This window comes from Leuresthes tenuis, unplaced genomic scaffold (genome assembly GCF_036924035.1).
Source record: "Leuresthes tenuis unplaced genomic scaffold, fLeuTen1.0.hap1 SCAF_5, whole genome shotgun sequence".
Lineage (NCBI taxonomy): Eukaryota > Metazoa > Chordata > Actinopteri > Atheriniformes > Atherinopsidae > Leuresthes > Leuresthes tenuis.
The window spans coordinates 28,011,581-28,023,961 of record NW_027325359.1 but is presented as its reverse complement, the minus strand read 5'-3'; the positions used below and the strand labels follow the sequence as shown (position 1 = coordinate 28,023,961).

The following is a 12,381-nucleotide window of genomic DNA, read 5'->3' as shown; positions in this document are numbered from 1 at the left end:
TGTTGAGTCTTGAGTCAAGATCCATGACTGAGGTGCAAGGTGACATTATTGAAATGTGATGGAGCTGTGGGTCCAGAGAGGATTGTGGTGGCTTGTGGTGGAGAGGAGAATAATGACTATCCTCATGAGATGAACCTATTGAAAAACATATTTCACTGATGAGCTCTCAACAGGCTTCCATCAGTGTAATCCTCCTCTTTCTTAAATCCCATAATCTTTTTATTTTATTTTATTTTATCCCTGACCACACATCCCACAAAATGTTCTATTGGAGCATAATCACTGATTTTTCTTATTCTCAATTTTAGGCGTTTCCCCACACTCCTTAATACATCCCTGACTTCCTCCCTGAAGGCTTTTTTCTTCTCATTTAGCTTATATGTTATCCAGGGTTGATATTTGCGAAAAAAACCCCCAAAAAACTCACCGTCTTGGTGTGGATGTTGTTCGCCACAAAGAAATTAATGTCACACGTGAGAGAGGTTTTGCCAAGATACATCCTGCACATTATTCTTGTGCTATCACATACATTAACACACAGATTAACACATTGGAGGAGATGTGGGGTTCACGTTGCCAAAGGACACTACCAGAGAAGCCAGCGATTGGACTACCAACCTTCTATTTGGCAAATGGCTGCTCTTCTAGCCTTGGCACTGTGTAACTGTGCAGAGGATACAGCAACAAGAAACAAGAGCAATGTTGATTGATCAAGAATGAGATTCTCATGCACGTGAGGAATGATATCATAGGCTAAGTTCACATTGCAGGTCTTAATGCTCAACAAAGACTTTTTTGCATAGATCCGAATTTTTTTACTTTTTTTGCGAAGCTGTACACATTAAATGCCACTCCAGTGTGAATAGTCTACTTCCCTGAAGTGACCCGCATGTACAGAAAAAGATAAGATGTCAAACGTAAAAGTTGGATGAAATGCAACCTGATTGTTCAGACTGAGGTTGCTTTGAAAAACATCAGATAGGTACCCAATTTGGGACCACATATGAAAGTGGCCTGGGTCTGATTTGAAAAAAATCTGATTTGTGCTGTATCCATTTGGGCCCAGCACTCATGGGGAGGAAATCCAGGGTCGGGTATATTGTGAGCTGGGCATCATGCAAAAGCAGGTGCCTGGATGTGTTGATCCCGGTGTCGCAAACTGTCTCTTGGGACTTTGAACGTCACTCCTCTGGCAGGGAAAGAGCCTGAGCTGGAATCTGAAAGGACCATGATCAGGACCTCCATTGTGGATGCAGCTTCCAAGAGTTGGGCCTGAAGGTTTTTGGTGTCTGTCGTGGCGGTAACTGGAGTACCCGCTGGTGGATACCAGTGGTCAGGGAAGCCATAAAGTTGAAAAAAAGAGTCCCAGGTTGACCTGAAGCAGCTGACAGGTATAAGGTAGCAAAAAGGGCTCCAGCATTGGTGCTTGCTGAAGCTAAAACTTGGAGGAATTTGGGGGAGACTATGGAGAAGACACTACTATTTGACTGCAGCTCCTAAAGGATGGTAACCAATGCAAGGCACCAGAACCTGTTGGCTCATCTTGATTATGATGGCAGCAATATGTCACAAAAATGTTGTGACAGGTCTATATTTGTGTAGCATCTCCTCTTCTTTTAACAACATCTGTAAACATCTGGAACTGAGGAGACCGGTTGCTGGACCTTTGGGAGAGGAATGTTGTCTCATTCCTGTATGATATAGGATTGTAGCTGCTCAGCAGTCTTGGGTCTTCTTTGTTGTATTTAAATGTTTTCAGGTAGTGAAAGGTCTGGACTGCAGGCAGGTCACTCCAGCACCCAGACTCTTCTACTACGAAGCTGTGCTGTTGGAATAGACGCAGGATGTGGTTTCTTCCCTGAAGAAGACGTCATCTGTATGGGATTATATTTAATTTCTGCCTGCAAGAATATTTTTCCAATGGGGATTCTTTATAACTTTTTTATTAATAATTACCTTAATGTCATGGTTTAGCGGTGGAGACGGAGGACCCAGATTACAGATGAATATAATTGAAATCCAATTGGCTTGAAGTGGACTATATTATTTAAGTGCCTTGAGATGGCATTTGTTGTAATTTGGTGCTATATAAATAAACTGAATTGAATTGAATTGAATAGATGCATATACTGGGCAGGAGCCAGGAGGAAACTTAAATGGTTTATTTATAACATAAATAAAAATCACAGCCAACGCTAGAGTACCACAAAACTAAATAGAGACTAAATATTGTGGGGAGAGTGATTAATGAGAAGGTGCAGCTGAGGATAATTAACACAGGTGAAGGGAGTGGAGCTGACGACTGGCAGAAGGGAACTGAGGAAAGGTGAGGAAATGGGAAGGCTAAACTGAAAACTAGAGACCAAACAGAAAAAACACAAACGTGACAAAACCTAATATGCAGATTGTGGCACTTAATTACAGTATATGTACATAAACTCATTTGCAAGTTTTCAGGACCTTGAACAAATTTAATTTTCCCTCGTCCAGTTTATTTTGGTACTTCCAAGTCTGCCACTTTCTTACTACATCACCAACTGTCCAGTTATATGTTTAATTTCAATATTAATCAAAATGCTGGAGATGCCTTTTAATTAAATTTAGTCCAAGACATGATAATTTTTTAACCCTAACCAAGTGATATCAGTGGCTAAACCCAGCCAGGAGGCGAGAAAGTTTTATTGTAACAAGTTGTGTTTACATATAAGCAACGTAACGAGCAAGAGGGCATCCAGAATGTTACAGTCACATTGTAAAAAAACCTAACCATGAAATCTTCTCCACACTAATCAACTACCACTATTGGATAAGCCCAACCATGAAGTGTAAAAACAGTTTTAGTGAAGTGTTTGTGTTATAACCTGAGCTCAGAATTGGAAAACACCTGTCATCATATGCTGGTCTTGAGCTCGTGTCATGAACACATGAATGGTTGATAGTGCTTAGCATTACTACTCAGTCCATTCCCCATTATGACCTCATTATAGCTGTATCAACTGGAGGACTCTGCCCGCGCAGAGCAGTGTGTGAGGACAAGTTAGGGTAGGACATGGATTAGGACGTTTGAAACTGTGTTCTGCAAAGAATGAAATGCTCTTGTGGAAACTCAAGTTTAAAACAATTTCAAGTTCCACGTTGAACCCATTTCTCCAAGGCAAGAATAGCCAAAAGACAGTTTATCCAAACAAGTGGTGACTGAAGTCTAAATGTCCATTCCAGATATGTTTTGGTCTTTCTTTTTTTTCTTCCTTTGGTATGTTACTGCTCAATCATTTTTAAAACATTATAACAGGCTTTCCGTATTGATTTCCTGTACATTGCAATGAAGTCATATTCGGTATTGCAGTATAAAGACTTTCTACAATCAGAAAAAGACAAAGTAACACTGTTAACTTCTTATTTATGTCATGTCTTTGTCAGGTTTTGTATTTTTTGTCATGTTTTTTTTTTAAATTTCTGTCGAGCCTTTAGTTTTGCCGTTTTTTCCACATTTTTCCTCAGTTCTCTCTGGTCTGGTCATCAGCTCCAGTCCTTCACTTGTGTTTCATTATCATCAGCTGCACATCACCCTCCACAGTATTAAGTCTCCCAGCTTGTTCATGGTCAGATCTTCACTGTCACTTACGTTGAAAGTCAGGTTTGTCCTTGTTGCTGGCGTTTTATAACAGGTTGGTTTTTTTTATGATTCAAGTCAAGCTGTTTCTTCATAGTCATGGTCAGGTTTTTTTTTGTCAGTTTAGGTTTTTTTGGTATTCTGGCTCAGCCGCCTTTCTTGTTTCAATTTCCTTGGAATAAATCAAGTTTTCATTTATACATCTGCATCTGGGTCCTTCATCTCCACCTCCACACCACCACGGCGTGACAATTCATTCATTTATTTGTTCTTCTATTGCTCCTCTACTAGAATAAACCCATTTTTCAGAGGGGTGGGGCTGAAGGGCAGGTTGGTTATTCATTGTGTGGGTATGTTTTTGTATATATACAAATTTGAAAGGAGAAAAAAACATCTCTGCACAATTAAAGCAACATGCTCTTCAATAAACAGTCAATTGTGCCTACTAGGCCTTACGTCTGATTTAATGAAGCACTGTATCTTACTCATAGTGCTTGGTAATTGTGTGTAAAGATGTTTATTTGTTTGCTTCTTTTTCTTAAGAGATGAAACCCAGGACCAAAATTACAGAATGTTATTATAATTGATATGTTTTCATCATGAGGCTCAAGGCCACATTACCTTCGAATGTGTTGTTGGCTTCATCAACTTGTTCCTCACCATTTTTGTCTACTATGTAAGGTAAACCAGTTGTGTTCATTTTAGTCTGTTTTTTCTTTGTCTTATTGGAGGACAAAGCTGTTGTTGTATGCTTTACTTATACAATTACAATATGAATGGTTTGTGAAGATCACAGAAGGTCTCTGCGTTTTTTTGGAGTATCACGACTTTGTGACAGACCCCCACCTGTTGAAGAATATAACACTCAAATCAGGAAAGAATGGATTAATGAATGCATGAATGACTAAGACAAACAGACAGAGACAAACTAAAAATATCTCGTATGTCAAACCCTCAAACTTGTTACCGGTATTTGATTTGTTAACATTCTCAGCATCATATTTCTACAAAGATTAGCCTCAAAGTAATCAGAGGTAAATGGTAAATGGTAAATGGACTTGTACTTGTATAGAGGTGTCTCTGTGTATGTGCTGGCAGATGAAACAAACGAAGAACATAAAAACTAAGGCAAACATAATCATGTAGGCCAGAAAACACAAAATCAATTGAGATCATTGATGAGAAGATATGATTGATCAACTAGACCCTCAGAGATGCATGAAGCTCCTGTAATAAGCTGCTAACAGTCGCTTATCAGATTAGGATGGCAAATAAGGGAGATGTGTTTTTCTGTTCAAATTCAATCCCAGGTGTCCGAGGGCGACAAGGAAAATGTGATGATGGCATTATGTGATCCCATTGAGTTTGATTATGCGTTCTGTTCGTGACCTGCCCATCCTGACTGCAGGAGGGGCTGCTGACGGAAGCAGGCAGTAGCGGGGTCGGGCAATATAAGGTGGGCGAAGTCCTCATTTCATCCGAACCAGGCACACACCAGACAACTTTTGCTGCCAATTTCAGAGTGCTTCAGGTGGCTGGAAGGTAATATCAAAGGTAAATCTGTTCGTTTGGAGACTTCTTTCACATTTCGGGAAAGTTCTCCTGTCTCTAATCTGAATATTCAATATCCTCACGATGTTCATGATGTGTCTGGATAAACCTAATGTTGTTTTTTGTTCTGTCTCAGATGCAGAAGTGCTTCGGGATTTTCTGCGTGTCGCTCATCTTTTGCGCAACAGTCTCAGAGACCATCGGACTGGTCATTGCGGTAAGCTGCGAAACATTCAGCACAACTTTGCGTCAGCGGCTTTTCTTACCAGTCAGTGAAAAATTACGATTACGACCAGAGCACTAACTCAACAATGTAAAAGTGACAAATAGCACATAGAGAAACATTATAAGTTATATAGTACCTAAATATGGTATAAAACAATATAATTTAAATGCAGGGTTAAACTATTGAATTTGTTACGATGATAATAATGAATAGGTTATATACTAACATACAAATAGCCAAATAAAGTTTTTTAGGGAATAATATTATATATATTTCTCTCTCTCTCTCTGTCTATCTATCTATCTATATAGATATATATATCTATCTATATGTATATATCTATCTATATACAGATAGATAGATTATTGAATTAATAACATGATTCAACAACCATGTGTCTCTGCATCCTGCAGGCAAAGGAGAAGCGTGGCTGGACTCTGAACAGCGCTGGCTACCTGTTAGGTCCTCGTAAGTACAAATTGCACACACACAGCTACATCTATATTTTGCTGTAAAATGTTGCTCATGTAACAAGGCTTACAAAATAGATGATCAAGCTCATCGTGTTTCTGTGTTTCTTTGTTTCTTTGTTTCTTTGTCCCTGTCCACCATCTCAAATGTGTCACCTAATCTAGTGTAATTTAGAGCTTGCCTCATTACCTTTCGGGGACATGTTAGGTGAACACTAGATATCCAGATGTGTGTGTGTTCTTATCAGTTTGTGGGGGTCCAGTTATTCCAGAAGACAAACCCTAGATCTGAACCCTTTATGTGTGTGTGGGTGTTTGTGCGCGTGTGTGTGTGTGTGTGAAGCCCAGGTAAAGGTTCCCCTGCCTCATCCTGTGTTTCAGGTCGTATTGATCACCTAATTCAGATAAAGGATTCCCCCAGTGCCAGAGGCAGAGACGAGCTGGTCACTCAATGTAAGATAGAAACATACGGCTGCTGCAGGGCCTTGGTGTCAGACTTGGAATTGCTGTGTCCAGACATCCCACCTTTCAGTTGATTCTGTTTTTCATCCAAGAACATGTCATCCTACTGCTGTCTGCTCTGCTGCATCGTAACGCTGCATTTCTGTTTGTGCTTTCAGCAAAGGAAATCATATTTTATGCTGGTAAAGGATAGGTGTAGCAGTCTGAATCTTATCACACTGTGTCCAATGTCGACCGAAAGGGAAGAAAAGTTAAACCTTGTGTTACTCAATCTCTCATATTATTACAAAGTTCACACACATTGCCAGTTATACACACTAAACAGTTGAAGTTAGTCAGCAAGCAGAAGCAGTTTTAAGTAGCAAACACTAAGGTGACTTGGCAGCCAAGGTGACGCTTTTTTTGCCAAGTGGGGGTTCTCTCAAACGTCACTGATTCCAGTATTATGCATTTAATATTCTGACCATCTTCTGGGCTGTAATCACAGTGTGTGCACTATCACAGTGTTGTGTATCAAAGCTAATCTTGTCCTATTATGGAAAAAGCGAGTTTTTGGAAACATCATGAGGTCAAATCATCACTGAGGAAGGTTAGAGGAACATTATCACTATCAATACAGAAATGTTAGTTCCAGGATAATCAGGCTTCACACAAACTGTTCAGTTCTAGTAAAAATACACTGTTCAGCAATTCTAAAGCAGTCCTCAAATATTGTTATGTATAGTGGCATTAACACTTCCACAATACGTCATCAGTAGGGTAAAACTAACCTGCACGATGATCTAATCCCAGCTCATGTTCATCATTGGTGGGTGAAAAACTTAACGCCTGGTGAATTATGCTTCACATGCATTTACATTATTTAGTAATTCATTTAGATCCTTAAAGCCCTCGTGCTGGGCTGAAACATTGCATTTTCCATGTGTTACATTAGGTTTTACTTAAGACAGGAAATACTTGGCAGGTAAAATTTCTTTTACATGGAGCTGAAATCTTCCAATCTGAGAAAGAGTGGAAAAAAAGATCAAACGTTATGAGCACTCTCAAGGGTTTGCATAGGCATCTTCTGCCTCAGGATAATGTTATTATATACACAAGTATTTAATAAACTGTAAAACTAGATGTCAATACTTAAAAGTCTGTTTGAACATATAATTAAGGAAGCCTTCTATACTTGTGTTCAGTGTCCTTTCAAATCTACTACAGGGCCAACACATTAAAACCATGTTGCTTTACTAATAGTTTCTGTCTGCACAGCATCTTTACGCAGGACTTTTCACACTGCCCAAATGTCCTTTTGTGGTGTAAAAATCAGGGTTCTCTAAAGTCATTAATAGATATTCATTTTGGACAATGGGAACCTTTTCTCTATCCCTCATTCATTGTCTTTTATATAGTTAATTGCTAATTAACAGTTTTAAAAAAACAAGTCTGTTTTCTAGAAAACATAAAACAAAATGTTCTTTCTATATTTTATCTCCATGTTAAATTACAGTGTATACTACATGATCAACTAAAGAGCAGATCTCCAATGACGCATAGAGACACAGGCACAAGTTTATACTCAAAGGCAACAACTATAAAACACATTATTTTTAATGCTGGGGTCATTCAAATGTCTTGATTTTTACAGGATTTTTAAGCTTATAGTTCAGCACGCACACAAACGGGGTCGATGTGGGAGCTCAAGCATCACTTTAGCTAATGAAGAGCTCCAAGATGAGTCAGACAATTATAGCCACTTACCTATTTTCCTCTTCACTAACAGGTAATAACCACAAGTGTAGTCAAGAGCTGTGCTGTATGTGAACTTAAAAGATAAAGACATAAATCCTGGAAAACACTGACAAAATGGGTCTGACAAAAGTAGATAGCTTGTGTAATTCTATAGATTTAAAAAAAAATCTCAGGTAGATATTAAATGTCGAAACATTAAATAACACCTTTGAATGTTGTAATGATAAAGCAAAGACATTTGAGTAAGAAATATTAATGAGTAGTATGATAGAAATGGTATTTTTCTCCAAAAGCCATAACTGGTCAACATGTTTTTCATAATTTCTTTGGTTGCACCACTGTGCTCTAAAGCACTTTATTAAGGACCAGCAGTCATTAAGCACATAACAAAGATCTTTGCAACGTTGTTAATTGTTATGGAGTAAATAGAATTAGGACTTAGAACTCAGTTAGTCCTATTTGAAAATTAAATGAAAAAATATTTTATTTCACTGCAATACAAACTCTGAGCCAGTGTCAATGCGTACAGCACCATGGACAACGCTTTTCTGTTGTATATATAAATGTATTCTTTCGTGTCATTGTTCCAGTGCATTACATCATTGTATATTTAAATTGCAGTCCATCCTATTTGAACTGTGTGGTTTCAATTTTTTCTGTTGATCAAATCTCTGATGTACTGCAATTTCATGAGCCAAGCCCTGCAGGTGGTCTGTAGAAGTTTGGAAATTGAACAAAGCCTTAACAAACTAAATACCATGCTAAATTAACTTACTGTAAGCAATGTCCTTCTGAGAATTAGGCACAGGTGTGCATTGTGTATGTCTGTGTGTTTGCATGATGCCTCTGAAACAGTGGAATGTTTAGAAAATGTACCCTCAAGCTGGCTAAATTCAGATTTATGCAATTGAAGAAATATTTTCGGCCAAAAATAACTGAACAAATCTTTAATGTTGACAAATGAAAAAAAAACTTCAGTAGCTGAAAATGTTCTTGCAAATTAATCTTGAAAATGAATTTACATCTTAACTGTATCAAGTGTTGGAAGTTGCTGAATTTGAATTGAACCGAGCTTTAGGCTACATTGAAAATCATTTGGCCCAGCTACTGTTTGTTTGACTGTGATCACTCCTCACTGTCCAGATGGAATAGATGGACACAGAACACTAGGAGACAAGCCGGGTCTGGCTGGCAAGAGGGACATGGGCCAGGAGGAAGACTTCAGAACAGGTCTGTCCATTTTTCACGTAAAAACAATATTTGGAAAGATAAACTGATCTGTAAACAGTTTGGGACATATTGAGCACTTCAGCAACATAAAAAATTATTGTAAAATGTGAGCTTTGGAAATAAGGAACAGATCAGTGGAAAGTTAGATGCTTTGTTCTCAGTGGGCCCAAAGGTGGGGAAATTCTGTCCATTACTGAGCTGTACCTGTTGATGGTCACTTGGGGTGGGGGTAATGGGTGAGAGGTGAAGTATACCTGGAAGTGAAGGGGTCGTCTCCTCTGAGAAACACACCACCACGTATTCTAATGTGTCTTAAGAATGGATTAAGAGGGATTACTTTTGTATGTTTTATGTCATTTTAGGAATATTCTGCTCAGTCTGTTTTTTAATGACTTTTATTTTCGGTTAAAAATGTAAAAACAAACAGAATGCGTTGACTTGCATGTTTGCTGCTGAACTTCAGCTGTTTGAATGCGTTGGGCTCAATGTTTAAAGGGTGACAGCTTTGGATTGCAGCTTAGAGTCCAGACTCTTTACGGAGTTACACTGCTGTAGAAAATACAGAATGTTGTTCCATCTCCGCCTTGCTGAAATGTGCAAGGCTCTCTCTGAGAAAGAAATCCTCTGGATTGCAGTATGCTATTGTTGTAATCCTACAAAAATCATTCAACAAGTTAAACATGCAATCCACTCACACTGTTGAATTATACAGCGATAACAAGCTGGATAGTGTCTCCTTTTTAGCCTGGGACACCCATCATTTGAAAGGAATCAGATTACAGAACAGTTCCCCTTGTTATTTGAGTTCATCCATATAACCCATAAAAGGTAGTTTATACATATTTTTTCTTTGCGTGGTAAAACTTGAACTTGTATGTGTGGATAAGGCTTTATATTTGTGTCTCTGAACCCATGCAGGACTATTTTGGTGGATAAAGAAAACCAATTTCTTTGCAATTTTACCCTGAGTCATGTTATTCCTGAATTATGCAACTGTTTTCCGACCTGATCTTTTAGAGTTATACCCCTTCCCATCTTTTTCCCTGAAAGTTTTATTATAAAAAACCTAGTTGTGAGACATTCATTCCACGACTCTTAGAAATGCTTTTTTCTAGTATCAAATTCCCAATGTTCCAAAGCAACTACATGGCAACACTTTGACATTGTGACTCTTGCAGCACCTTAGCAACATGTTGAAAATGGCCCAAATCCCATACTGCACCCTCATTCTGACAACCACTGCAGTAGCTGCAGCATGTGTAGTTTAAGAATTCCTCATCCCTCAATCCCAGTTTTTCTTTCTTGTTCAGTTGACTTTGACAGAATGCTTATTTACTTTATCTCACTGTGCGGTTCTGCATTGAGCTGCACGGTGGTGTGGTGGTTAGCACCGTCGCCTCATAACAAGAGCGTTCCTGGTTCCAAGCTGTTTTCTCCTTGTGTATGCGCGGGTTCTCTCTGGGTACTCCGGCTTCCTCTCACTGTCCAAAAACATGCATGTTAGGTTAACTGGTGTCTCTAAAATTGTCCTTAGGAGTAAGTGTGATTGGTTGTTTGTCTCGTTAGTCTCTGGGTGGCCCTGTCATGGACTGGTGACCTGTCCAGACAGCAGCCCTGAGTTGGGTTAAGCGGGTATAGAAAATGGATGGATGGTTCTGTATTGACCTTTGTAACTGTCATTCAGATCTATAACACCTTAAAGGACTCCTCAGAATTATTACCTTTATCAATATAAACTGGTATCCACCATGATATCAGTAACTGATGTTATTTGCTAAGATTATGATAAAGCGTAAGATATTTCACCACATTTATTTTACATAATAACCTGTACTTTTGCTGTGCTTCAACAGGTGCTCTGAGAATAGCAGATGAGGACATCATCCACACGGTCATTGATTTCTTGTCTTACCTCAGACTTAAAGGTATGCTTCTCATTTCTGTCTCCAACAAATCAAAAATATACAGACTGGTCAGATGTCTGAACCTCCATTCATGGCAGAAAGGTTTGTTGCAGAATGAAAATGCTTTAAAAGCTAAAGTAGACTCACACTCTTAATAAGACACTAGTCAAAGATGGATAATATAGATACCTGATCTTTGATTGCATCGACTGTTGCAAACCTTCAAATATCTGACTAAGGACCCTTTTCAACCTCTAAAACATGAACATACTCTGTCATTTAAGCATATTGCAACATAGACTCTAAATGAAAACTGAAAATCATTAAACATGTTGGACTTCATCAAATTTGTAGTTGTTGTAATGGTGACAGCTACTTAAATAAATTTTCTAGTTTATTGAATAGAACAACGTAGCTTTATGTTGTCTTTATGAAGCCATGTGTTAAATAGAAAAGTTCACAAACACGTCATAAACACAGAAATGGGCACTTTGCCACAGGAAGTGAAAGTTTTGCATAAAAGACTACACTCATAAGTTATGCACAGGTCATTAATGACTTATTTCAGAAATCAATAGACCTAGAGAATAGAGATAATCAAAATGCTTTAGAAAATGGGGACTTTAAAAATCATTATTACATATTACAGTATAAGCCGAAATATGGTGGAAGAATCATCCCCATGACAGGCACTGAAGGAAGACACGAGGCTAATAGGATATCTATATTTGTTAGCATATGTGTGATAATTGGATGGTATTGATGCATGCTGTCTGTTTGTGGTAATGCTCTGCACCGTTTGTGTGTGTGGTTACAGAGATGGGCGCCCTGGACAGCCTGCCTCCCTCCGTCACATCAGACGAACTGGCCAATCCCTGATGTGTCTGTGCTTCTCCCTCTACCATGTCTCTAATGTTTGGAATCCCATTGCCCTAAATGTAACATTATAGTAATTCTGTTGAAACTCTAATAACCTACCAATATAAAGATCAATTATTTATGTTCTTGTTTGAATAAAACTTTATATCCACTGAGGGTCAGTGAATGACTGCTGATGGATGTTAGTAATAGGAACTTATCTTGTCTTTTATCATACCATTATGACTTTACAGAGAATGGAGTGAATAAACAAATGGCACTGGACACACTGTACAACTTGAAATGATTTCTTTCCATCACAGCCAGTTG

At 38.5% G+C, this 12,381-nt stretch overlaps 1 protein-coding gene across 2 annotated transcripts; it reads left to right on the top strand.

Moving 5' to 3' along the window:
• The first annotated feature begins 4,878 nt into the window (after window positions 1-4,878).
• On the top strand, window positions 4,879-12,335 carry gal (galanin/GMAP prepropeptide). 2 transcript variants are annotated; one of them, XM_072386564.1, is made up of 7 exons: window positions 4,879-5,167; window positions 5,301-5,381; window positions 5,804-5,858; window positions 6,242-6,313; window positions 9,203-9,289; window positions 11,143-11,214; window positions 12,011-12,335. In XM_072386564.1, exons 2-7 carry the CDS (start codon window positions 5,301-5,303, stop codon window positions 12,070-12,072), a joined length of 429 nt encoding a protein of 142 aa, XP_072242665.1. In that variant the 5' UTR covers window positions 4,879-5,167; the 3' UTR covers window positions 12,073-12,335. The 2 variants fall into 2 exon arrangements, with proteins under 2 accessions (XP_072242665.1, XP_072242666.1); XM_072386565.1 differs by lacking the exon at window positions 6,242-6,313 and having other exon boundaries at window positions 4,893-5,167.
• Window positions 12,336-12,381: the final 46 nt, after the last annotated feature.